Source organism: Lathamus discolor, chromosome 15, assembly GCF_037157495.1.
Source record: "Lathamus discolor isolate bLatDis1 chromosome 15, bLatDis1.hap1, whole genome shotgun sequence".
NCBI lineage: Eukaryota > Metazoa > Chordata > Aves > Psittaciformes > Psittacidae > Lathamus > Lathamus discolor.
This window is the reverse complement of record NC_088898.1, coordinates 5,102,814-5,130,452: the sequence shown is the minus strand read 5'-3', so window position 1 is coordinate 5,130,452 and position 27,639 is coordinate 5,102,814. Positions and strand designations below refer to the sequence as shown.

General features: G+C 45.9%; 1 protein-coding gene across 2 annotated transcripts in view; it reads left to right on the top strand.

The window, feature by feature from the left end:
• ABL1 (ABL proto-oncogene 1, non-receptor tyrosine kinase) overlaps nucleotides 1-24,605 on the top strand; it is a 77,733-nt gene extending 53,128 nt beyond the window's left edge. For both annotated transcript variants that reach the window (XM_065696060.1, XM_065696061.1), the window contains exons 2-11: nucleotides 2,133-2,306; nucleotides 3,007-3,302; nucleotides 8,113-8,385; nucleotides 12,206-12,290; nucleotides 12,654-12,831; nucleotides 14,967-15,151; nucleotides 17,237-17,389; nucleotides 18,031-18,120; nucleotides 18,440-18,604; nucleotides 20,883-24,605. In XM_065696060.1, coding sequence (XP_065552132.1) covers nucleotides 2,133-2,306; nucleotides 3,007-3,302; nucleotides 8,113-8,385; nucleotides 12,206-12,290; nucleotides 12,654-12,831; nucleotides 14,967-15,151; nucleotides 17,237-17,389; nucleotides 18,031-18,120; nucleotides 18,440-18,604; nucleotides 20,883-22,582 — 3,299 coding nt within the window. In that variant the 3' untranslated portion in view covers nucleotides 22,583-24,605. The remainder of the gene's footprint in view (nucleotides 1-2,132; nucleotides 2,307-3,006; nucleotides 3,303-8,112; nucleotides 8,386-12,205; nucleotides 12,291-12,653; nucleotides 12,832-14,966; nucleotides 15,152-17,236; nucleotides 17,390-18,030; nucleotides 18,121-18,439; nucleotides 18,605-20,882) is intronic.
• The last annotated feature ends 3,034 nt before the right edge of the window (nucleotides 24,606-27,639 follow it).

Below are 27,639 nucleotides of genomic sequence, written 5' to 3'. Positions count from 1 at the left end.
AGTATCTTCAGTCACCACAGCACCCTGTGATAAGGGAGCTTACTGGGCTTGACAGGATCAAAGCGTTTTCATGGTGAAATGATTACAGCTTAATTTCTGAAAGTGGATTTTCTGTTTCTTATTGTCCCTCTTGAAGCAAACCCAGGCTGTTAAAACACATTCTTCTGCAGGAAACAGGGAAGAAAGGATATCAGGGTGCTTTAAAACACCACCCAACGCACCACCACCTTTTCTGACAGTGGCATCATTTAGAAAGCAGAATTATTTGACTTTCCTGATTCACTATAAGAATAAATCTTCCTGCAGATACAGTTTGGGTAGGAAAGCAAGACCAGAAGTGTGTATACTGCTGTTTTGTCCTCTGCCCGCATGCATGTTACCTTTCCTACAGAATACAGTAATATTCATGTTCATAAATAATCAGAGTTTAGGGCAGAGAACCTGTACCAGTGGCGATCTTACCAACACATTCAGGATGCCAGGTTCTCATTTTCTCATTGGCACTTTCACCATCAAAGCTTAGCAAATAATGGGATTTGTTGTTGGTTGTGGGGTTGTATTGGGTGGTGGTTGGTTGGTTTTATTAACATGTCCTCAGTGGGAGATGTATTTTGGTCCTGTCCCACTCCACACTTGATTTCATGGGGTCAGTCCAATCAGTTCTTCACTGGTTTACTGGTGCAGCTTATACTGGATTTCCAGACCAAACAAGCTGTTGAAAACATATGAAAACATGACTGTTGAAAACATATTTTGGTGTGATTTCATCTGCATAGCAGCCCCTTGCTGGTGAGTATTGCAAGTATAAAGAACAAACTGTGCTCCCGGGTGACCCGATAATGTAGAAAACACTTGGCTTTGGATTTATCCCTCCGAATCCCAAAGAGGGATTCAGCAGTGGGTGAAGAGAGTAGGCGGGGACTGATGCTGAGCAATGAAAAACGATGTCATGGTGCGAGGGGCTGGGTGCAGCAGGGCTGTTTCCTGTCCCCATGGCTAGGCCAGGTTGGATGGGGCTTGGAGCAACTTGGTCTAATGGAAAGCGTCCCTGCCAGTGGCAGGGGACTTGAAATTGGATAAGCTTTAAGGTCCCTTCCAACCCAAACCAATCTGATTCTGTGAAAGCTGCACTGATGGGGTGGTTTGTGTGAGGTGCTCTGACCCCGCTCAACAAACACATCCAGAGGGAAAATACCCCTCAAAAATCCAAGGTTTTCACAACTTGTTGTCTCAGGTTTGTGCCAGCACAGCTCTCCATGGGGCTGCCATGGGCAGAGTGGCACGTCAGAGTGAGGGTGCACAACTACCTGGAGCATCGCGGCCCCAGGCACTTGAATCATGGCCCAGAGAGGAGGGTTTGTAGGAGCGACCTCAATAAAATTCCCTTGGACTTGCCTGGTGCTTCCTGAATATTACCTGCCTGATGTGCCGCAGTGTACAAAACCCTTCAGCAGCTGGGTTTTACTGACCTGTGAAGCTCAGGTTTTTAGGGATCTCTTTTCCTGGAAGTGTCTCAGGCTTCCTAAAAATGCGGAAAGCTCATTGTGTGAGCCTGCTCGCTGCTGCTCTCTGCTTCAAGAGCAGCAGCAGGAGGGAGGGCAACTAAAAAGGCACAGCCTTCTACTCGACTAAGAGAAATGATTAAAAATACTGTGAAGAATAGAAGTATGGATCTCATTCTCAAATACCATGTCTCCTGTATCTCGCCCTGCCTGCCTCTCTCTGCTGCACATTGTGGCCATTTCATTTATAGCTTAATTAAGGGATTTACCTTTTAAAGGTCTTGGGTTTGTTTTCAGATTGAAGCCTGCCAGCAGTTAGGCATGAGCCAGAGGATTTACAAGCAGCAAACAGCCTACGTGAGCAGCATTTACTGGAGGGACCAGGGAGAGGGGCTTTCCCTCTCTGTCATGAGAGTGGGAGCTGGGGGCTTGTGACAGCTTGGGGACAAGGGTGTCTTGCCTATGTGGCAGGAGATGTGCATGGAAGAACTGCCTGTCCTGTGACGCATGAGGAGCACACGTGTCAAGAAATAATGCAAATGAGGAACTCAGAGTGCGTGGGTTAGCCAGATGGCTTTTATCAGCAAAAATGAACCTGCTTTCTCCTCTCTTTCTCTCTTCCTCCTCCAGAAGCCCTTCAGAGACCGGTAGTGTCAGACTTTGAGCCCCAGGGTCTGAGCGAAGCAGCTCGCTGGAACTCCAAGGAAAACCTTCTGTCCTGCCCCAGTGAAAATGACCCCCATCTCTTTGTTGCACTGTATGATTTTGTGGCGAGTGGGGACAACACTCTCAGCATAACTAAAGGTAAGGCAGCTGGGAAGAATGGTGCTGGGAGGGTGTTTAGGCATGGAAGTCACTGTGGAATAAGTGAGTTATACACTAAACCCTCAGGAGTTTTTGTTTTACTGGGGGAATTCTTCTTAAACAAATACAAAAAACACAAATATCTTACAAAGTTGTAACCTTTTCAAAGGTTATAACGTTCTGCAGTTTTTGCATCGGGCCAGAAACCGATTGAGATATTAAACTGAGCTGGTTTTAGACGCTGGCCTCTATAATTTTCATCGTTCAGTCCCGGTATGAAAATGACTGTACAGATACAGCATTGTCTTACTCAGTCCTGTTCCTCATGTGTACTCCAAGTCACATCTGCTTACCTTGCTAATTGAAGTGCTTATTCACTGTTTAACCAGTCCTGTTCTCTCCCAGCCCCATGAAGCCAACTCAGCTCAAACAAAATTTGCTGGATTAAGTTTTTAAGCTCAAGCCTTGTCAGAGCTGGTGCAGAACTGCTCGAGAGCGTAACAAGTTCCTGAGGCATGTGTGTGACTTCATTTGGCTTTGAGGGGTCTACTCAAGCTTAAAGAAGCACACATGCTCCCTGCTCAGTCAGATACCTGTTCCTGTAGGAGACTATTTAATGACCTGTTAGCCACAAAGAACCAATCGTTGTGCTCAGCTTCCAGCTTTGCCATGTGTAAATGTATTTTCTTCTTGTGCCAAGGTGAAAAGCTCCGTGTCCTGGGCTACAATCATAATGGGGAATGGTGCGAGGCCCAAACGAAGAACGGACAAGGCTGGGTACCCAGCAATTACATCACCCCAGTGAATAGTTTGGAGAAGCATTCCTGGTATCATGGACCAGTGTCACGTAACGCTGCGGAGTACCTTCTGAGCAGTGGTATCAACGGCAGCTTTCTTGTGCGAGAGAGTGAGAGCAGTCCAGGACAGAGATCTATTTCACTGCGATACGAAGGGAGGGTGTACCACTACAGAATAAACACTGCATCTGATGGAAAGGTAGGCTGCAGGCTGTCCAACCCACGAAAGAAAACCTTCCCTGTGTACTTAGTCCACTTACTGCACAAGGTCAAGCAGTAGCACCTGAATTGATCAGTTCTGAACTCTGATCTCAGTGTTCATCATCTGTAGTTACAATAAACTTGGGAGATTTCAACATGGCTGTGACAAAACAGTTTTACTCCTTAGAAAACTTCTGATGAGCTATGATACAGCTCAGTAGTGAAACACTTTAGAGTAGGAGATACTAGAGTTACATCAGAGCTGAACTTAATAGATAACATTAATGAGAGATCCTGAGGATGAATCCTTATCCCACATACTCAAAAGATAATCTCTTTGACTGCCAAATCAGAAAAGTCAGCGCCTGTTGCTAATAATCTTGTACATATTAGAGGCAGAATGCTTTCTGAGCTATTCTGCAGTATTTTTAACTACTGTTTTGATTTCTCTACAGTATTTCAGCGTGATCATTGGACACGGGTAGGCATTTTCACTTCTATGTGGGCCCTGTCTCTAGTTTCTTCGTTTTCCCCCCTAGCTAGTTGTGTGCTGTGGCAGTGTTGCAGTGCTGCGCTTTGTGGATGCTGCAGAGATGTGTTAGGATAAAAGTGTAGTTTTCCACAGATTTTTGTTTAGATTTTCACAGAAACATTTCTACTGGCATTGGAGATAGGAAAATCTTTTTCTTTTTTAAACAAATCTATTTTAAGCAGTGTCTCTTTAGATCCTGTGCAGAAGTTGAAGTGTGAGTCTGGAGCAAGGCTGCTGAGGCTCTTCTTGCCAGCATCTCGTAGATGACAGATTCTGTGCCATTAAAGTACTTCCACAAAAAAAAGATATTTAAGAATCAAGTATAGCAGGGGCCCACCATGGCCAATTTACCTTTGTCCTGCGAGAGCTGTGTTCTTCTTACAGCAATGTCGACAGCAGAATCTTTCATATGAGAACGTAGGGAACCAGTATGGGTATTTCCTATTTATCAGACTCATCACTCTAAAAGCTTTAATAAAATGAACAGATATCATTCAGTAGTGAAATGCTTTTCATTTGCATTAGCAAACAGATTGTAAGCGAGACAATTCTGTCCATGTTATTTAAAGCAAAGTATTTCCAAGTTACGGTGCTTTGATTCTTCCTTTTCCCTCCCATGTAGACACACTCTGTGGTCAAAACTGTGCTGGGAAATGCTGACGTGCAGCTTACTTGAAGAACTACATGACAATCTGGGGTATTATTCCTCCTCCTGTCTCTCTAGTTGATATCCCTTCTATTCACATGGATGCTGGCAGACAAGCAATGTTCACATGTGAACGTTTTGAACCCGGGGCTCCTTCAGCTGGTGTAAATAAGCATGTGTCTGTGAGGTGATAGCACATGCTCTCCGTTTTAGCTGTAAAAGGGTTTGGCATATGAAGGCTTTCATCCCAGCAGAGCTGTTTTTATCCCCCAAAAACAAGTTTTGCAGAGGTACAATAAGCTCTTCAGGTGTGTCTTAGCCAGGTTAACTGTTCATTTTCCACAGTGTTGCTTGAATTGGTGTTTTTGAGCAAAGGTGCAGGCCAGTACAATTCACTAAAGCAGATCTGCAGCTCGTGCGGGTTGGAAGTACAGAATGGAGAAGCGGCAGTGACCGAGAGCTGTGGTTCCTGGGCTTTGGCTCCTCATGCAGGGGCAAGTGATGAGGTAGCCCCAGTCCTCCCAGTTGCCTTTCCAAAGCCGAGCATCCCTGCAGAAGGGGCAGTTTGCCACATCCCTGCATCAGGTGCTGCAGTGTTAAACCACATTGGTTTCAATCTGTGTTAATGAGCCAGGCAGTGAATTGCGACAGCTTAGAGGCAGGCGTGCTGCCTGCTCTGCTGCTTCTGCTGCCTGGTCCCCAGCTGTCGAAGCAGAGGATCTAGGAAGAGAAACAGCTAATATCCTTGCTTTTCCCTCTGCAAAATAGAGACTGCTGGAGCAGGTTCCTTGCTCCGAGCTGCTCATGTCACACTCTATTACTCACTTCACAGCAGAGCATGGCTCTGATGGAGGAAAGCTCTTACCTTCAACTCCCTGAGCACCTGAGGCCTTCTCAGCCTGCTGTATCATTAGTCAGCCTGTCTAGGGAATTTAGTGTCTGCAAGTGCTGCAGTAAGGATGAATGGCTTTGGTGGGACCATATCCTGTGACTGAGAGAACGCACTAAGGGGAGAAAGAGGTATTAGAGGGACATGCGGAGCAGCTGCTGCTCAGCACAGAGATGTGCCGTGCATCACACAGCAGTACCCAGGCTTTTTCCTGGAGGAAAATGGAAGGGACAAGGAAGACATTGGAAGTGTGTACACCTTAGATTTAGCACTGTTCATACTGAATGCATTGGGGTTCAACAACTTAAATAAAATCCTCAGGGTGGTTTTACTTTCTTTCCCAGTTTAATGGGTTGTATTCTTCTGGACCACCTTTTAATGTTTTGGTTGGTTGTTTTTTAAGGAAGGCATTCAAAATGACCTTTCTTGATTTGGCTGGCACAGTGCAGCTAGTCATCTGGTAAACCACTTCCGTGGCGCACAGAGCTTGGTTTTCCTGACTTGATAATACTTGAGGCAAAGCCTCCTATTGAGTAACCCAACTGAATAAACAGCGTTGTCCTGCCAGTTCTTCCAATCCTGCTATCCTCAGCATTCAGGGTGATGGATGCATGACCTGCTTGAGTCTCTTGGAGCCCCCAGCCACTGAACTGGATGCAGACTTGTACCTTTGTCATGGACCCTAGTGGATGTTTTTTTGGTGTGGCTGTTCAGTTTTGTCTGCTGACTGAGTGGGGGGAATCCCATCATGGTGAAGATGCACTGGAGGTTTGCATGGGCCAGTTTAATCATCCTTGTAAAACATAGGAGAGAGAGGTGTGATCTAGGGGCAGAAGCTGCAATGGCAGCCTGTTTGTACAAGCAGAGCCCCTTGGAACAGAACTGGTGTTATGGTTTGACTGATGGTGTATAAAGATTACCCAAATAATCACAGAATCGCTGGGGTTGGAAGGGACTTTTGGAGATCATTTAGTCCAACCCCCCTGCCAAGGCAAGGCCACCCAGACCAGGTTACACAGGAACATGTCCAGGCAGGTTTTGAATGTCCCCAGAGAGGGAGACTCCACAACCCCCTCGGGCAGCCTGTTCAGCACTCTGCCATCCTCACTGTAAAGGAGTTCTTCCTCACGTTGAGGTGAAACTTGTGTTTTAGATCTCCAGGAAGCAAACTGTGTGAGTCCCTACCTCACCTCATGCAGTGCGGAAATGCTGAGTCTGTAACCTCTGTATGAGTACAGTTAGCAGCACCAGATGGTTTTCTTGGGGGAAATTATCCTGCAAGCAGCTTGAGTTAAGGCTTGGTAATGGGGTCAGTGGAGAAGGGAGGTTGCAGTGAACTCGCTGGGCTGCATCTCAGCATGCCCTTCATAGCTGCTCCTTCCTTCATCTTCTTGTGATACGTGCTTCAAATTCCAGATGAAGATTTAAACACAACGTAACTCTGATTTCCAGGAGTGCTGATGGGAAGTCAGGCCTTCAGGAGTCAGTGTTGAGATGTAATCAGTGAGAGGTTAGAATCTGCCTACAGAATGAGCACATTTAGTGGGTGGATGTGGTTTTTTAAGGTAGATGGAAAACTTCATGTGTGTTTGAGGCATGGGGTGTTGTCTTGTGGGTTGGACAGGGTAATCCTCTTCCGATCCCCATCCTGCTACAGGATGGCTGTAAAACCTTTAGCCATGTATTTAATTTCTCTCTCCATCTGTAACAAATCATAGAATCTGTCGCACAAAGTATAGATACCTCTAATTCCAATGAGATTCTGAGATCATCAATGCAAGCCATCATAAAAGCACGGGCAGCTTCCCTCTCCATTCTTCTCTGATACCTCCAAGTGATCGTGGAGGTCAGCATGATTTTCTACATCCACACTTACATATTTTAGTCCTCAGTGTAACATATGAACTGCTTGTACCACTGCCAATACTAGAAGTCATTCCCAAACAGGTATGGTTTGGTTCAGATTGTGATTTTACTGGGTAATTCTTGGTGGTCCAAGCCACACAGCTGTAAAAGCCTCTCGTGTTGTCACTTTTCTGTTCTCAGACCATCTGTTTTTAAGGTGATTTCACCTCTTTGACCAGGAAAGGCTTTTAGGCTTAAAATGGATCTTAATGTGAATGTTGAAACGGTAACAAATACAGGTAACAAATACAGATCTAACCTTAGAGCAAGTTTTCATTCAGTGGTAATGATTTTACTTCTGTGTTATTGACCAGTGCCCATCACAAGAATGGAACAGACCACTTGTCTAACTTCATGCAAAATGCTATGCAGAAGCTTAGGCCAAAAGCAGGGAAGCCACCAGTTTGCTAGTGACACTTCAAGGAGAATTTAGGCGGGTGAAAATGTCATAACCCAGATGGCAATAATGGCATCAAGGCACTGAGGATGACAACTCCCTGTTCTCTAGGGAATGTTCCACGGTCTTTACTGACCAGCCTGTTGAAAAAAGACATTTCAAGCAACAGCATGCCAATTTAATGCTATTTGCAGCCATTCCTCCCGTATTGTTTCAGTGAAGTGCATGTATTTTCTCCTGAATCCATGCCCTTCCCATCTAAGCACTGATTGTTCACAGCTCTGAGAGCTAGTTCCAGAGCTTGTGGAGCTCATAGTGCTGCAGCTCGAGTAGAAGCAATGCAACACTTTGCTTGCTCGGTTTTATAATGTAGTTTCTGCGTATGGATGCTCCAGTGTGCATTATGTGTATGAGCTTTCTCTTTCTCTTTGGTTCCTAGCTGTATGTCTCTTCAGAGAGCCGCTTCAACACCTTAGCAGAGCTGGTCCATCATCATTCAACTGTCGCAGATGGGCTCATCACCACGTTGCACTACCCAGCGCCCAAACGCAACAAGCCCACTATTTATGGTGTGTCTCCAAACTATGACAAATGGGAGATCGAGCGAACTGACATCACCATGAAACACAAGCTTGGTGGAGGGCAGTATGGAGAGGTGTATGAAGGAGTCTGGAAGAAGTACAACCTTACAGTGGCGGTGAAGACTCTAAAGGTAGGACTCAAACCTCAAGAGTATTCCAGTTCATCTCCATTAAGGAGGAAGCATGTTCAGGCTGGCTGCTGCCCTGTTTAGACAGTTTGGGTCAGTGACTGCCCTTCCTTTGTGTGCTGTAGGCTTGGAACAGAGTATCATTGGAAGAGCTTGATCCTGTTAATGGTTTTATGTGATACCCAAAGCACTCATACCTAAACAAAGGAGGACATAAACAGCATAATTTTTACTTTAGCATAGATGAAACCATAGCAAAATAAAATAGAGTCCTAATGTCTTGCATTCAGGGTGTGGCAAAGGTGAGCTGTTCATGGATGGATACACTAACACAAGCTGGTGTCTTAAGGAAAATTGTGCATTGTGAGTCAGTCAACTTGAAATCCAGAGGCTGTGCTTCAGGGAGGCTTTACATGTTTTGTGTCTTAATGTGGCATCTTTCCCAAAAGACAAGCTCTCTGTGTACCTGGAAGACTTAAGCAATTCTTCACAGCTGCTTCTTATCAAAAGAGAGAAGTGGAGGAAAAAGTGTATCCAAGCTAAAATATATTCAAATGTGTGAGTGGCTTTAATGAAGAACTGGATTATCAGCTCTGTTTCTGGCTCTGCTCCCTGATTTGTGTGCCTTGGTTTCCTTGCCTCTTGAAATGCAAATAGTGCTTTGGGAGTTCATAAGGTCATTGCTTAATTCATTTATGTTTATAGAAATGTCTTGAGATCTTCTGGCACCATCCACACACATTGCATTTGATTGCTTAATAAGAGTTTATATTAACTTGACACCGTGTTCTCTCTCCTCCGATGGGGATGTGGTTTGGTCTTGCAGAAACAAACAGAGCAGGGGATTTTGTTTGTTTCTTTTCTGTTTTTTTTTGCAGTGGAAAATGTGAAGTGGAGGGAACTGTGGGGATGCTTTAGTGTCAGGGGAAGAACGTTTCCTTGATTTGGGGAAAATATTTCTTCCTTAGTCTCTGAGCAGAGGCTACCGCAGTATTTCGGGGTTGCTATGGTTGCAGAAAGTATTTTCATTTTGGCCTTTTTTGTACCTTGGAGATTCCTGTTGCTGCCTGGAGGAGAGTCCAGCTGCTTGCTTGCACAGGCAGCGAGTGACACCTAGTGTTATCCCTGCTTGTACCCAGCGCTGGGGACCGCAGGGCTTACTCCGGAGCATGGCAGTGCAGGAGCTGGGGTGTGACCAGGTTGAACAAAATGCCAGTGAAAAGGAGAGAGCAGCTCTTTCCTGGGACATCTTTTGCTATAACATCTCCTTTCCTGCTTCTGGTTGCAGTGTGAGGATACTCGATGTCTTCAGACTTCTCACTTCACTCCAAACCAGTCATTGCTTTCATTCTCTTCTCTCCAAAACCCATCAACAAATGCAGATTGCATGTTATCCCATAAAGGTTGTTGTGCATAAGGAGAAACCTTAATATATACCATGGCTGTTTCAAATACATCAAATAAATATTTAATGAAACATGACTAAAAGTGCTTCATAATGTAGTACGGAGCAGCACGTTCCACTGGGGAATGTAAGAATAACTAAAGTGAGAGTTGCGAAAACACTTCAACCTGCAATTATGCATACTAAAATCATCCTTAAAAGCAAATTTACAATCTACCTTCCTTGAATCCATCAATCTGCTGCTTGACAGGTGGGATTGTAGCTTGCTTCAAAGTTTTGGGAAACACTTTAAAATCCCATTTATATCCCAGTTCTGCTGGGGAAAACAAGCTCTGTGCAGCTTCTGCACAAGCATTCAAGTGACTCACTGTTTTCCTCAGAGATAATATCTTTCAAAACTTTATATGACTCTGCTTGTTCCTTCCCCATCTGTTCCAGATACCTCTATAAGATAAAGGAGATGGAGAACTAAAAGAGGAAAAGAAGAATCCTTCCAGCATCTTTTTTAATAGCAATGCTTATGAACGCCCATTTGTTGTTCAGTTTTCTATCAAGTGTCTAAACGGAGCTCATAGTTGGCGCAGAACTCTAGATCACACAAGAAAGCAACCGAAGCAGCACGCGCTGTTCCTCGCTTGTATTTAACTGGGAAGTGCTAGACAATGTTTTGGTGCCTAGATGTTTCCCAGTAAAACGTTATCAGGGGAAGCTCAGTTTGTTGCACAGGACACAAGGATCTGTTGTTATGACAGGACACACTCTGAATTTGTGGGATTGACACCTGATGTTGATGGAAAGGGGCAGCAGTGGAGCTTTGTGACCTGCATAGCATTGGACCAGCGCAGCCTGCTATGACTGTGGGCAAAGCATGAGGGCCATTTGATGGCTGAACTGTTGTGAGCTGGTCACCTCAGCACATTTCTTACTGCGCATCTCAAGTCTGCATCCATTAGGACTGCCTCTTCCTTCCCCTTTCCCTGCCCTCTTTTACTCCTTATTTTTTTCCCAGCAGAGAAGCCTGTGTTTTAAATGAGGCAACTTGTAGCCCTCATGTCCCTTAATGCCATGGCAGGCTCCTGTGCTCTGCTAGGAATATATTGTATAGCCAGAACTGTCTTCCTTCTTCCATGCGTTTGTGCAGTGGAAGATGGAGGCTGGTTAAGCTTGGTCCTTTGCATGAGATCAGATTTTCAGAGAGATCGTTGTTACAGTAGTTCTCTGTATATGTTCTTCCTATTGTTTGATCACTGTGAGGTAGGAGATTTGAAACAGTGGAGCAGCTATGCAGAGGGGCAGCCTTTCAGAGCCTGTAAAGCATGCACAAGATAAATGCATATTTAGGGTAATTTTGCAACCTGGATTATTAACCCAGTTTCCTTTGCCAAAGAGAACACTTTAAGGTTCTGCTCACAAGGACCTTTGGGCTATTAGTTTTGACAGAGTGTGTTCAGCAAATCACAGCTGCCAATCAAGTTAATTGGCAATGAATAGTAAATGATTGAATGAAGCTGTTGGAAAAACGTTCCCGTTGCTAACTGCAAAGCAGAGAGCTGGCTGCATCTTGCAGCAGCAGCCCACTGTTATCATTCTCACCAGCAGCAGTAAATCCTTTCCAATCCTTCCTTAAAACACTTCGTCCATGTAGCCTGTCAACATTAATCCATCACTGAAAAAATATATGGATATAGAAAGAAACATTGCTTTCGGAACAGATCTGTATTTTTGCACCTCTTTGGAATGACCTTCCGGCCATTTGGGGCATATTTGAGTCGGAAAATATATGTTTTGAGCAAGATTGTATCTTCCTCGGTTTTGTGTTGTGCCAAGTAACTTTATGGCGTTCAACAAATAGGTAGTGACACGTCTGCCCAGAGCAGTTACGTCATGGGTCAGGCTCTAAATGCCAGGAATGGAATCTGGGAAACCTTGTGCTTTCAATTACGGAGCCATTGGCCTCCCTGTCTGGAAGGGAGGATTTCTTGCTCTTACCCGGTGAATCTGGGGACCCAGCTTCTGGAGTATTTGATTGTGCCATGTCCTTCCTTTTATGTTCATTCTTATTTCTTCTCTTTTCTGTTTCTTGTTTTTTTTTTTCCCCCTGTTAAGAACAAGCACATTTTTCCTTTTCAACTGCTGAGTGGTCCTGTGAGAGGCCCTTCACAAAAGGGATATGGATTTTCTTGCCCCCCAAAGCTCCATTAGAATAAGAATGATAAAAATATATATATTTTCTAAATCCAACAAAAAAGCCCAGTGTTCCTGACTCCCTGGCATTGTGATGTGGCTACGGGGGAAATGCTACCTTGAAAGAACCATGGCTTATGTTGTCAGTTTGCACTTCTTTTTGTGTCCTCATACACAAATCTGTTCCTCCTCTGTGCATGCTGTCCTTGCCAAAGCTTTACCATTGTTCTGCAGGAGGATACCATGGAGGTGGAAGAGTTCTTGAAAGAAGCTGCAGTAATGAAGGAGATCAAGCATCCGAACTTGGTGCAATTATTAGGTAAGTGCTAAATACCAAGCAGAGGGATTTGGACTAAACCCTTGTGCAGTGATATGGATGTTAAGGAGCAGATAAGCTGCTTACCATACCAAGGCTTTAAATACAGACACTTATTGTCTGGCAAAATTCACAGTTTGTACCACTAATGCATGATTTTTAATGATCTCGTCTCCCTAATGTTTCACTTGCCAGAGCTCGAAGCAGGAAATTAAACTTCTCTATTAACCAGTTCCAGGCAGAACTCATTCTTTCTGTGAGTCGCATATTTCCACCCTCTGGAGGTATAAATTGCCCTAGAGGACAAAACCTGAAGATTGACTGATACTCTGAAACATTCATTGTAAACTTTATGTTGGTCCCTAGGGGTGTGCACACGGGAACCTCCTTTCTACATCATCACTGAGTTCATGACATACGGGAACCTGTTGGATTATCTGCGTGAGTGTAACCGGCAGGAGGTGAATGCTGTGGTGCTGCTCTACATGGCAACTCAGATCTCCTCAGCCATGGAGTACCTGGAGAAGAAGAACTTCATTCACAGGTAGGAAGGGCGGTGAGCACCCCTGAAGCTCAAGCACAAAACACCCTGTGATTTATTTTCCTGCCTTTCAGATCACCATGGCATTGACTTTGGTGTCCTATATTTAACACACGAGTGCATTGTGTTCTGATACAGTACATTAACCTGTCTATAGGTTGGTCTTCTAATTGTTTTTCTCTTACCTTTGAAGTAGATGCAGGTGAAAGACATATCACTACTTTCTTATTTTGGGCAAGGGCCTTAAATGTAAATGCTTCCCGAAGTAACGGGCTCTTAATGGACTGGATAAACTACTGCTCTTTCTTGATTCTAACAGCCATTAACTGCTGCAGCTGGTGTCGCTGGATGCGTGCAGGTGCTCACAGCAAAGCCACCCTCTTGGTGCCTCCTCATCCTGTGTTCTTTCTTCTTTCACTTTTTTCCATCCTCTGTAGGGATTGTTTCCCACTTATTGTCCAGATTCCACATTCACTTTAATAAGCATCTCTGCAGTCGTAAAAGTCTTGGAGACTCTGACCTTTAAGTGTGCTGCAATTATGGCTGGAGCTTTGCGTTCTTCATCTGTAGAAATGGCCTCCTAGCAATATAATGACACATCCTGTGCGAAGGTTTGAGAGGCGCTGAGCTTTATACAAGATGCTGCCTCTGCCACAGCGTGACCTTTCCTGCCCAATTAACTGGAATGTGAAATTAGCACGTTTTTTCATAGAGACAAATATGAAGATCGTGTGTAAAGCTGTAGGTGCTCCTCCAAGTCATGCATTGCCTTTGCTGCCTGAAAGGCCTCTTTAAATGCTTCTGTCAGTCAATGAAGCGAATGGTGACTCTGCCAATTAAAATTTCCAGCCTTTGATTTGGAAGTATTTCACCCCTTCAGCCTGTAGGAAGCAAACTTTATAAACTGCTTTGTATGAATCCCATTTATCTGCTCTCCTTTTCATTTCATTTCCTCTTATTTCTGATGATCCATCTATCTAGAATAAATAGTAGCTATTTTCCTTATCAGCCACCCCCGTACCCACCTACCCAATTATTTTAAGAGCGTTGCCACAATTCACATCCATGGATTCAAATGCTGGGCTGTGACCTCATTTAATGAATCAGGAAGGAGGAGGAATTTGATTATGAAGAGGAGCTTTTATTTAGACACACATTGTAGTAATCAAGCATTTATAAGAAGGTGTATTCAAAAACACTGTGAAAAATTAATGGGTATGTAGTAAGACATGCTTTTATTTATTTATTTATTCCAATTGAGCAGAACAAGCAAAAGAAGCAGCAGTGTCTGGCTCATATCTAAAGATCTCACTCGAGCCTGCTGGTAGAATCAATTTTTAGTTCAATGTGACATAATTTGGGATACTTAACAAAGCCTACTATTAGGAGAAATGTATTTGTGCTTTATGTTTTTACACTCCAGAAGCATTTCCGGGGGTTCTAACAGCATTTATGAGCCAGGGAAGCAGTAAATGCACTGTGCACATCTCTTGCCTGCCAAGGTAGACGCAGGTAAAAAAATGTGGAGGAAAAGCTTAATTTGCTTCTTGCTCAGGTCTTTAAAAACACAAGTACTGATAGCAGGGGCTGCAACAGGTTTGAAAAGGCCAAAACAAGCTATGAAAAGGTTGTGCTGTAAAATGTGGTATTCTTTGGAGGAGGAAGAGCATTGCTGGGAGCTAAACCTGGTGCTTGAGCAAGGCCTGGAACAGGAGTTCTGGAGAGTGACTGGTGTTGGCAGGGGTGACCGAAGTGCTGGAGAGGTGGGCAAGAAGTGAGGCAGTGAGACTTGGTTTATTCAGTGCTCATCCTCAGCTATTGATAACTTGAGCACTGACATTTCTTTAAATTATTTTTATCCTGAGGGTGGCAGCTTTTATTGAAAGTGAGGGGGCTTCTTGAAGCTTTCACTTCAAATTAAATAAAAAAAAGAGAAAGGAAAAGTTTGGATGACAGTCTTACAGAGCTGGAATGGAAAATAACTTTCCCTCTTACATGGATGTGCAGAACTACATAATTTCTATGTATGAAAATAATCACCCAGGCCCAGGTTTCTTTGGGAACGGTAGGTTTCCTTGCTGTTGCTGAAAGTGAAATGCGAAAGGCTTCTCACTGCCTGGTTTTGCTCTTATTTTTAGGGACCTTGCTGCCAGGAACTGCCTTGTAGGGGAGAACCACTTGGTGAAGGTGGCAGATTTTGGCCTGAGCAGGCTAATGACAGGCGACACGTACACTGCCCACGCCGGAGCAAAGTTCCCCATCAAGTGGACTGCCCCAGAAAGCCTGGCCTACAACAAGTTCTCCATTAAATCTGACGTCTGGGGTAAGACTTCGCATGTATGAATTAATGCAGATTATTGTCATCTTGTCCAGGGCTGTGAGCTGAGGACATTGTGGAATCAAGAGGGAGCACGTTCCCTGGTCTGAGCCATATTGTTCCATGAGCTTGTCAGGGTGCAGGAACTAATCCCTGCTAAGTCAGTCCTTGTGTGGAGCACTGAGGATGCCAGCCTGGCTTTTTGTGCTTGAATCATTGGCAAATATGAAAATAAAAGGATACTGTAGTGCTTATAGAAATGTATAAAATGGGGCTGGGGGCACCAGTACTGCCTTAATAGGCGCAGGACTAGGAAGCACTATGTTGTTGTACAGCCAGGATCTTTCTGTTTCAAGGAGGAAAGCGAGAATCTGGTTCATTCTGTATTAAAAAAACCTCCACAACTGTGCGTGTATCTGTCTGGAGATAGCTCCAAGCTCGTCTTTCTGCATTTTCAAAGCATAATCTTTAGAATGAGATGAGGAAGAATCAGAGTGAAAATTTGATGACAAATGGTTATTGAAGAGCCCTGAGGTGCTGGTGATAAGCATAGGCTTAACTAAATGGAGCTATATTCTATCAAATCTGACCGCAGAAAAACTCATTGTACTTTTTATCATCCTTTCTTTGGGTTTTATATCTCTGCCATAGCTTGGTCAAATCCTCAAAAGTGCCCAGTGACATGAGATAGGAGTTTGTGGGGTGTGGTCCCAAAGGCACTTGGAAAATGTTATCCTGAGCATCTTCTATATAGAAAACCACAGACAGTGGTGAAGCAGCCATGAAGTTTTCTGGAGTTTGGGGAAAACTGCAAAGAAAGGCTTTGTTTTGAAGAAACTGATGCAAAATGTCTGATAGGCAGGGGAGGAAACCCAAAAGAGCCTCCCAAGGAGTATGCGGTTGCTGACCAGGGGGTTTCTTCTGTTTTGGACTTGTATGTGGTGGTGTTGGCTGCTGCTACAGTCTCGAGGATGGATGCTGCTGTATCACTGTGGTGGCTGCAGGATCCCTGTTTCATTCAAATAGGAGAGTATTTGGAGAAGAAAGATCCAAAAGGAGCATTGGATATCTTTAATTAGGGTTAACGTAACCTCGCGTGGTGAGAGCTTGGGCAGAGGACTTTGAGATCTGATTAGAGCAAGCCAGCTCTCCCCGGAGGCTGTGGCTGCTGCTGGGCACGCCAGAGTTTAGATGCTTTCACCTCAGTGCCTCCAGACAGCAATCAAAGAAAATCGTGCACAGAAATGTCTAATGTAAATTGCCCTTGGTGGTGTTACCATGTAATGTGATGTGATTTCCTTACTTATGCAGAATTGTAATCGCTTTCTCTTCAGGTTAAGAACAGAATAGGGTGACTGAACTAATTACATGCAGGTTGTTGAACTGCTGTTGAGCTTATTCTGTGTGCTCGACTCCTGGGTTAGCTGCCTGACCCCGGGGTTGACCTGCATCCCCATCGACTTTGGGGACTTGAATGCCTGTTTCAAGACCCTTTTTGTACTCTCCCTTTTCCCATTCAGCTTTCCCTGTGCCCAAACTGTCTCACCCTCACCCTGTCTTGTCAGTAGCAGTTGCTGGAACTTCCCTCTCATGCTGCTTCCAAGGTTTCCCCTCTAGATCACGCTGCAGCTAAACAAGGGCACCCCAAAACCACTGAGCTATTAAAGTGTGCCAGTCCTTTAGGGAGAGATTGCAGATGAGAGGAGCTGTCAAGCTGAGGGAGAGACTGCAGTGCAGCAGTGAAACCCTTTCAACTAATCCACTGTGAAGTCTCTTAATTGTGCCTTTAATAGGACTTGAAGGATCTCAAGGCATTCAGGTTTGAGACAACTGATACATTGAAAATTAGTCTAATTCTACCCTGTCATATCGCAGGAGACTTGTCTGCGCTGACGAAGAGGCTTGTTACGCTTCTTTAACGTTTAAGCTGCTGCCGAGTATGGGATCTGAGCCACCCGGAGCTGGTTTAAGTGTGCAGCACTGTTTAGTAACTACTCCCACTAAACATTCTCTCACATTTAAGATGAAAACAAAGGTTATTGATTTTTTTTACCCCCCTTTTCTCTTTTGTTCTTTCTTTCGCCACTGCAGCCTTTGGCGTTCTGCTGTGGGAAATTGCAACCTATGGTATGTCCCCTTACCCTGGCATTGACCTGTCTCAAGTCTATGAGCTGTTGGAGAAAGACTACCGCATGGAGCGCCCCGAAGGCTGTCCTGAGAAAGTCTATGAGCTCATGAGAGCATGTAAGTGTTCCTCAGCCCTGCCGGTGCTGCTTTTTAGCTCTGCAGAAGTGCAGTAAAAGTGCCAGGATCTGACCACATAGATCAAGGCATGAAAACCCCCCTGCCAGCTGCAGTGAAGGTGCAACGCTGCGTAGAAATGTTTGGTTAAAGCTGCTTTCCTCAGAAGATGAACACATGATGAAACCAACCGTTCTTCTCTTCTGGGAACACACAGGCCTGGGGGAGACGTGTGTTGTTCATCTCACTGTTTTCTTTGTCTCCTTTTCCCTGACAACTTAAAGAAAAGTTTGTGCTGTAAGGATGAAGCAGGAGCTTTATTAGGCTTCTTGCAGGACTGGCTGTTATTCTTCCACTGTGGCCTTTTGGTACATGACTTAGTGCAGTACATTTATTTTCTTCCAGCAGTGCTCAGCACCTGCTGTTCCATACTGACATGGGAACCTGATATAAAGGGTGCTGGGTGTCTGCAACCATCACTGAGCTGAAGTGGTTGCAGGCGCCCGTATAAACCAGATTCCCATGTCAGTATTTTCTCTCACTCATTTTATAAAAAGGGAACTGCAAAGCCAGCTCCTCCTGGTGCAGTGCACTGAATGTCTAATGCTGGTGGGAAGTTCTGAGTGGTGGTGTTTTTCTTTCAGGCTGGCAGTGGAGCCCTTCCGATAGACCTTCCTTTGCTGAGATCCATCAGGCCTTTGAAACCATGTTTCAGGAATCCAGCATATCAGATGGTAGGTGTGGGTTCCTCTTGGACCAGCAATTCCAGGGATGGGAAAAGGGCCACATTGTTCCTAAGCTGTTTTGCAGTGAAACTCAGTGCTAGGTCATATACTGCCTGGTGTAAGCAGCATAGAAAGCAGAGGTGCCTTTATATGAGGGCTTTGTTTCTGGGCATACGATTGATTTTAAAGGGCAAAGTGGCTGAACAACCTCAAGGAACCTCTGCTTTGTGTTGTTTGCTTTTCTCTTGTGCTGTTAACTCTGAACAGCACGGTAGGGTTTTTTATCTTCTGTGGATTGTAGTGATTGTTTTTCTTCTGTGTATTGCAGAGGTGGAGAAGGAATTGGGAAAGAAGGGCATGAGGAGCGTAGTGAGCAATTTCCTGCAAGCCCCAGAGTTACCAACCAAAACACGAACATCGAGGAGAGCTGCTGAAAGCAAAGATGCCAACGAGGGCTTGGAAACTGCACATGCTCGAGGCCAGGGGGAGTGTGGTAGGTTTTAATTAAAGTCATTATTCCTTCAGGAAATACAGAGGGAAATAAAATGTGTGTCCTGCTCCAAGTCTTCACCTAGGCAGAGCTGTGTCTAATAACAGGTGCCATCTCTCCGTACCAGTATTGTGCTTCTGGGTGACAGGCTGCTGAGCTTGCTTCCACGGGTTCAGAACTCCTTTTATTATCTTTTGCAGAGGTAGGTTGCTAATCCTGGGACCAGATCCAGCAGCTGAGAGTGTGAGTCCTTAACTGCAGCAGGATCGGCGCTATACCTGCTGTTGCTTAGAGAAGCCCTATGAATTCTTTCAACTTAATGGCTGTTACCTGCAGCTCCCTATAGACCAGAGCCTGAGCACAGAGCTTTCTGATCATATCCTCTTCCAGTTCCCTGTTAGGAGCTATCAGTGGGGTCTCCTACTGCATCCGAGTGTTGGGTAATCTGCTGTGTTCAAGCCACTTTACACTACCATGTTGCATTATTTAAAGCAGGACGATTGCTCAGGTTTAGCAAGCCCCATAAGGGAGGTTTCTTCACTGTTCCATCCTACCAGATTTGTGCTTGCAGCACTGAAGAGTATTACTCTTGGCAGGTACCAAATATAATTTCAGCAAGGGACAGAAAGGTATTTACAGAATCTTCTGTAAAATTAAACTCTCATTCAATCAGTTTCTTCAAGCACTTGCCTTCCCTTCTGAGGTAATAGAAGCAGTGATAAGATGCTGCATGTATACAGGAGACTTGTATCTAGTTCATTTGGAAAATAACAAGGTAAAACAAAAGATGGTGTATTTTCCATCCCCTGTTGAGGCTGCCTTCTCTGGCCTTTCAGGTGACTGACCTTTTTTGTATAATGTCACATTCACCTAGTAGTACATGTTTCAGTAGCAGATGTACAGCCAGGCAAAGAGAGGAAAAAACAGGGGATGTAAAATGTTGGAAAAAGGAAGTATCAGTGACTTAAGAAGGTTATTTACCATATATAGGAAATATAATTGCCTACTATTACAAGCTTTGAAGTAAAATAACTTCATTTAAATACTTAAGGGCTTTGAGAGATTCAAGTGCAGCAGGAATAATATGTTTTTAACATTATGCTGGGAATCATTTCACTCTTTATTGTGAAAGAAAATATTTCACGTTAAAGTTCCATTGCAGTTCCCCCTTCTATTGTCAGTGTTTCCATAGCAAGGAAGCTGATCCTCTGTGCAAGCTGCTAGTTTTCTGTGAATCTCCACAGTAAGGTCTTGTAGAAGCGTGCTGTCTTCTCAAAGTACACAGCTATTTTTCTTCCATTCTCTCTCCTCCACCAGAATCCTTTCCTCAGCCAAAATCCTACCCAGAGCATGATAATCACCAATATGTGACTAAGAAGCATCCTTCTTTTCCCCTATGACTCTGCTTCACCTCCCTTCTTGCTGCCTAGTTGAGCTGTAATGTCTATGTGCCCTGAAGGCATTGCTCCTCTGAATTAGAATGCCATCTGAGTGCCTGGCCTGGGAATGAGACCCCCTGTCAGTCAAATACAGAGACCTTCAGGACTCCATATAAATTTATTATAAGCCACTATTCATTTTTAAATACCTCTTGTAAGTGGAGAAAGGGTCACCCATCATTTCCTTTTGGAGCAGTGCTGCTGGAGGAGGCTGCTATTACCACTTCCCTCCATTATTGCACAAAGCTGGCCATCGTCATGGTGGTAGGACCTGCAGTGCTCAGCTGTCAAAGGGTGCCGTGATTCCTGCTTGTGAAAAAGTTATTTTCATTCCCCACAAAGGATAACATTAGGAAAAGAGGTTAGGAGTATCAGAATTTAAATGCCCAAGGAGGCTGGGGATGGAGGTGGGTTACGGAGATGTCTTATTAATTCAGATGGTCAGCTATTCGAAAGACAGCAACAACTCAGGGACTGAAAGTCTCTTAATATTTATCTTCTTCACAGTGTGATGTTTAGACAAGTCTCCAGATATGAGGGTGGAAATCTGAACATAAACATTTCGTGTTTGTCTGTCGCTGTTTAAATCAGAAGCCTACAGGGAAAGTAGTTTGGCAGCCAAATCTTGTAGAAGCCACCTTAGAAGTGAATGTATACAGGATTAGGGACCACGTTCAGTGCACACTTGAGTGTGGCTGTACTTGCTTTACTCATGGTCTGAAGCTGTCTCTCTTCACAGAACCTGCACCTTTTGGAGGTGCTGCAGTGGTTTGATCCTGGAAGAAAACTGATTGTTGTGGCTCTTGAAGCAGCACTCAGTGGACTCTTTCTTTCCCTTGCAGATCCTCTGGATCATGAACCTGCTATTTCCCCTTTACTCCCACGGAAGGAGAGAGTGGCCCTGGAGAGCAGTTTGAATGAAGATGAGAGGCTGCTTCCAAAAGACAAGAAGCACAACCTCTTCAGTGCCCTTATCAAGAAGAAGAAGAAGACTGCCCCTACCCCTCCGAAACGGAGCAGTTCCTTCAGAGAGATGGATGGCCACTCGGACCGCAGGGCGGGTGGGGAGGAGGAGTGCAGGGATCCTGGCAATGGAGCTTTCATTGCACCCCCTGCAGACCCAGCTGACCCCTCCAAGTTCCAGAGCCCAAGCAATGGGGCTGGTGTCACCAATGGGGTTGTCCCTGCGAACTCTGGATTTCTATCTCCCCATTTGGGGAAGAAGTCCAGCACGATGAGCAGCAGTCGAGGGGTGGCCGGTGAAGAGGAGAGTAGTTCCAGCTCCAGCAAGCGTTTCTTAAGGTCCTGCTCAGCCTCCTGTGTGCCCCACGGAGCAAAGGACACAGAGTGGAAATCTGTGACTCTGCCTCGGGATCTGCAGTCCACAGGACGCCAGTTTGATTCCTCCACTTTTGGGGGACACAAAAGTGAGAAGCCAGCGCTGCCTCGGAAGCGGGCAAACGAGACCAAGACTGACATTGCTGTCAGGGGAACAGTGACCCCTCCTCCAAGGCTGCTTAAGAAAAATGAAGAGACCACGGATGATGTGTTCAAAGATGCAGAGTCGAGCCCTGGCTCCAGCCCTCCGTCCCTGACGCCAAAACTTGGCCGTAGGCAACCTGCTGCCCCTCCTTCCTCCAGCGTGCTCCACAAGGATGATGGAGTCAAATCCAGTGCCTTAGGTACCACTGTGACGATGGACCAAGGTTCTGCTGCCAAACCCAACCCTGCTGGGTTCGTGGGTGCCAGCAAGGCTTCCTCTGAGGAGCCACGACTGAGGAGGCTCAAGCAGACCTCAGAGTCAGCAGGGAAGGACAAAGGGAAGTTGTCAAAGCTGAAACCAGCACCTCCACTTCCGCTCTCTTCATCCTCCATCAGCAAGCCAGGGAAGGTTTCTCACAGTCCCAGCCATGAAGCAGCAGCAGAGGTGGTGTCTGGGCCGAAATCCAAACAGTTGACTCAGGTTGGAGAGGCTGCAAGCAGTGATGCTGTCAAGCCAAACCAGTCAGGGGAAGGTGTGAAAAAGCTGGGGATCCCTTCTGTACCAAAGCCACAGTCCTCTACAAAGCTGCTGATGAGCACAGCAACCCCAGCTGCCTCTTCCTCATCAGTACCCTCTGCCCCAGGTGGGGACCAGCCATCATCCACAGCCTTCATCCCTCTCATATCCACCAGGGTCTCGCTGCGAAAGACCCGGCAGCCCCCGGAGAGGATTGCCAGTGGCACCATCACTAAAGGGGTGGTGTTGGAAAGCACCGAGGCCCTGCGGATCGCCATCAGCAAGAACTCTGAACAAATGGCAAGCCACAGCGCTGTCCTGGAGGCTGGCAAGAACCTCTACACCTTCTGCGTGAGCTACGTGGACTCCATTCAGCAGATGAGGAACAAATTTGCCTTTCGGGAGGCCATCAATAAGCTGGAGAACAACCTACGGGAGCTTCAGATCTGCCCAGCAACGGCTGGCAGCGGGCCTGCAGCCACCCAGGACTTTAGCAAACTTCTCAGTTCAGTGAAAGAAATCAGCGACATTGTTCAGAGGTAGCAGAAACCAGGTTAAAAACCAAAATAATAATAATAACATAAAATCACAATGGGCCAAAGCCAACTGTGGAGAGAGCAACATGTGGACTGGCAAAGGACTGTGGGCGTTCAGCTTAGGGCTGTGAGAAAGACACAGACTGTGAATGGATGCCCCAGCTCCAAAGGGCAGGGCTGTGTTCAAGAGGCACTTTCCACCCTCTTAACTCAGATTCCCTGTGTTTCATATACTTGTAATTGTCTTATCTGTGGAGTTCTTGCCTTGTGGACTACAAGTCTGAATGCTGATGTCACACCATGCCTTTTAGTAATATTTTATTGTTCTGGACAGACCATTAGGACTGAAGCCAGACTGATGGACACTGAGATGCCATCCTCCTCAGGAGGAACTTCCTAGTGCATTTTCATCCCCTCCCTCTGCCCCACTGTACACAAGGATGAGTGTTTGAGTAGCAATATACCCACTGTGTTACTTGGGAGAGTTGCAGCACGTGTGCCTGGCCCGAGTCTGACATATACCTGGCATTAGTGCAGCAGATTTGGTGCTCGGGAGGGAAGGGGGGAAATGGTTAATGTAAGGGGAGTTTTAATGACAGAGTGCTACAAGTGATGTTTGCTCAAATTCTCCCTGTGATTCCACCTGATGCCCTTTGTGTTTTGTTTTCGTTAATTTCTTAATGCTGTTGAGATGAATTGCTTGGGTTCAAAATGTTGCAGGCAGCACTCACTGGTGTAGTGGCACAGGAGCCTGTTTGTGGATCTCCCTCGGTAGTGAAAAGAGACCATTGAAGGTCTGAAGAAGGATGTGCTCTCGCACTCTTGTGATACGGAGTGTTAACCAGGCTGGTGTTTGGGGTGGAGGGCTGCAGAGACCGGGGAGCAGAAGGATGGTGCTGAGCAAGGCATTGCTCCCTGAAGGACCGGAAGGTTGCAGCAGGGGAGGTGGCTCAGGATGAGTTCAGAGACACCACTGTGCCTCTCGCACTGGTTTCAGCTGAGCTCGTGCATCATGGATGGGTGAGAACTGCTGATTCTCTCATTGAATTTCCAGCTCCTTGTTCTGCCAGGGAAGGTGAGACCTGACTGCTGCCCTCCCGTAGAGACCTGTCCTTTGAGGGGCCCTGATGCCTCCTTGCCTGTGCCAATGAAGATGCCAGTACTTTGGGGTTAAAACCATCGCTACCCTCATGCTGGTGTGGTTCCATCCAGCATCAAACAAGGATCTGTGAAGGCTGCAGATGCTTCTCTTAGGTGCATCTCCCAAGGAAACTGCCACAAAACGCTGACAGCAGGACTCCTGGGCTTCCTTTCCAAGGTCCTGTGACCTTCCCAACTGATGCAACACGACTGGGAACTAACTGTGACTTGGGACAATGGTGAAAGAACAAGGTTTAGGGCTATTAACAGTGCAATTTAACTCCTCTTAACAGTTCCAAACATGAGGAAAAAAGTGTTTTCCATGTTCCTGTTCCCCTGTAACTCTTGTGATCCCTCTTGTGTATCTTAAACACTAATTGCCTTCAATTGTATTTTATGCTGTTCTCTTTGGGACTGTTTTTGTATATGATTTCTAGTAGTTCACTCGTGTGTGTTCACGCCATTTCTCGCCCTCACAAACAGCCATGACTTAACACATGACAAATGTTCAAAGGAAAATACACACTTCTGCCACAGGCTGCCTTGAAAAATGTAAGGAGAAAAACCCCAGCCCAACCCTTGGACTGTCTCTTTCCTGGAGGTACTGTTTTTACTTTGATAACATATTGTGCCACTATATTATACATTTGTATCTCGTTATTACACACTTTTGTAGACTTGTCTTTTTTACAGTGTGTAAATAGCTCTGTCCTTCGTCTCTGTGATACCTAAGGGGGCTGTTTCCCCTTGAATTTGGTCCAGTACGGATTGTTTCTGTACACGACTTTCAATTCTTCCTTTTCTTTCTCTCTCTTTCATTGTTTTGATTTATTTTTTATTCCAGTCTCTCTTGCGTAGTATATTTAAAAATAAATCAATGTTGAGGAAAACCTGTGTTTGTCTGTTGGAAGCCTCTTCTAACCCTGGTACCTCCCCTTAGACTCTGTCCAAAACCAGCTTCCCTGTGTAGGTGGTCAGAGCCAGACAGCAGCATCTTTTCCATGTCCTTTTTGATCTGGTTCTGAAAAGTCAGGAGAGAAACAAGATGCAGAGAATAAAGCCTGCATCATCATCTCGTTTGAATCACTTCGCTGTTGTTTTCAGTGAGATTTAAATCGGAGATTTGATTTTAAACTTCTCAGCATAAATTGTTATAACAGACTGGTTTGGGTCAGAAAATACCTTAAAGCTCCTCCAGTTCCAACCCCCTGCCACGGGCAGGGACACCTTCCACTAGAGCAGCTTGCTCCAAGCTCCATCCAGCCTGGCCTTGAACACTGCCAGGGATGGGGCTGTTCATCTTCCTGATAATTGTTTGTGTTCCACAATTCAGCTGCTGTTATGTTTTCCTCTTCTGCTATAAAATGATCTGTGGTTTCTTTCCTCAGACAGTTCTGGCTGCTCCCTCCCTCATTCCTGGTTGTCCACGCTTATTTCCTGTTTTCACATCACCTTCAGCCTTTCCAGCAAATCTTGAGGGAGGGACATATCCAGGTACTAAGCAGGCTCTAAAATGAGGTACTGCCTTGATTAACAAAGATGCAAAAGATTGAAAAAGGGGGAGAAGGGAACAAGGGCAGATGGTGAATGGTGTGCCCAAAGCCCTGCAGTTATTCAATGATGTTTTAGGGTTATAACCCTGCTTGATTTCTAATCCCCTCAATAAGTCCGTCCTGGCACAGGGAACTGCTCGCTCGTCAAGGGGAACAAGGCTCATTGGAAACCTGGTCTTGCTTGTGACAGCAATTGCATTGAGCCACTTCTAAACGAGCCTGAAGGAGATAGAGGAGCGGGAGGATGCTGTTGCCAATTATAAACGCAGTAAATGGCCTGCACTCGGCAAGGCTCAGGCTGCCTCTCAGCACCGTGGTGGTACCTGGTGAACTCCATGCAGAACTACAAGGGGTTCCTGGTGGTTTTGTGACTGTGACCCTGGTAAAGAACAATGTCCAGGCTGCTCTTCACATGCATCTGTAGCGTAAAGCCTTGAATAGGTGTGGGCTGAGGGAAGATGAAGCTTAACCTGCCCCTAAATACAATTGCTCCCCATGATCTCCATCTCGGTGTGCTCAGGGACCAGACCATGGTGCCATGGGCAGGAAGGGGCCGGTTGATGTGGCTGGGGAAAGCCCCGGATCTGCAGTGTTGGGAGTGGGATTAAAGGCTAAATTTAGCTGAGTACAGTAGGAGTTGATTTAACAGATCAATGCATTTAACAGTTTGATTGCTCCAATTTTCAAGGCTATTGAGCTTAAAAGTGAGAGTGCTCTGGAGGAAAAATAGCTGTCGTCGTGTTTTTGTTTTGGTTTTTCATGTCTTTGAAATTACCGTGTTCACTCTTTCGAGTTTTCCTTTAATGTCATCCTGCCTTTTGTTGAGAAGTTGCTTGTCACCAGATGTAAAGTGTGGTCAGTGTTTTATGCTCACGCTTTCTCTCGAAAGGAGAAGAAAGTTATTAAGGATGGGCTGGTGTCTCATAGAGATGCTGCTGGGCCAGCATGCTGCCTGCCCCAGAGACGATTGGGGGTCAACTGACAGCCTCTTCCTTCCCTAACATTAATCCTTTCACGGCTGAAAAGAGAGGAAAATAGACCTAAAGGCTGTTTCACCCTGGAAGAGGTGGTTCCAGGTGTCACACTGGCATCTCAAAGAACATGGCTCCTGGTCCAGGCATGAGCCCTGGCTTGGGTGTGTTGCTGAGAATGATGCTTCTGGATAAACCTTCTCTGGTCAGTCCTGATGCCTTGGCAGTGCTGTTGGTGCCCTAAAGCTGTGCGTTAGGGCCAGCCCTGCAAGCCTTTTGACTGTTTAGGCAAGGCTCAAACCTATCACCCTGAAGTGCTGCTTGGCGTTTTATCAGTGCTAGATCCAGCGCAGCAGAAAGCTTACCTGTGACCCAGGCTACGCTGAAGTGCTTCCCCAGCAATCACCCCCCTGTTGAAGGCTGTGTTTGTCCTAGCATCCAGTGTGCTGATAGAGGTCCTACCCCTGCTCCCAAAGCTGCAGTGCTGAACGACCCAGTTATGATGCATTAACCGCTTCATGAGTCCCATGGACACGATTAAATCATGCTCTTTCTCTACAGAGGATCCACTTGGGTTTCTGAGATTTGCTGCTCCTGCTGTATGAGTGTGTGTAGTGCTGCAGGACTGCTTGGGATGGGGAGCAGTCTATGGGAATGGAGCAGATGAGTGGAGATAGGGCCAGGGGAAGGGTCAAAGTTGTACTCTGGTCAGGGAAGGACAGCAGAGTGTTGTATAGAGGGTCCCAGCAGTGGTGGTGATGGCACCAAGTGTCTGCATCGGTCCTTGCTTGCCTGAACCCGCTGGCCATGTGTAGAAGCATCCAATGCTACCTGGTGCTGTCCCTTTGTGGGCTGTTTGCATGACAGTGGCCTTGCCCTGCCTTGTCCACACTCTGCTGCCTGTGTGACCATGTCACAACGAATCTAACTCCTTCTGTGTGCAGGTGGGTTCTGAGCTCTCCACTCAAAGGTGTTGGGGGCCTGGGTGTCCCCTTGGGGGCTGCCCCACAAAGGGGTCTGAGAGGGGAGGAACTGGGAAGGGGTGCGTGTTCCCATGGGAGCTCTCCATGTCCAGCACGCAGGGATGGGCTTCCCAGCCCCGCGGGGGTCACTCCTGGTGTGTTCTCCCTCTCCCTCCTCCCAGACAACACCCCCAGGCTCCAGGCAGTTATTTTCCATTCACTTTTACCTTCTCCTGCACCAAGCCTCAGTCACCAAGGAGCAGCAGTGAAGAGCCTGCAGTGCTGCCTGTTCCCATCGGCCCCTTTCCTCCCCATGGCTGAGGAGGGTGATGGCACCATCCCTATGGCATCCCTATCAAGGAGCCTTGGGGTGCCTGGGCCGAGTCCAGCTCTTCTCCAGATACCAGGTAAGCGCTGTGGGAAGCTCTGGCTTTTACT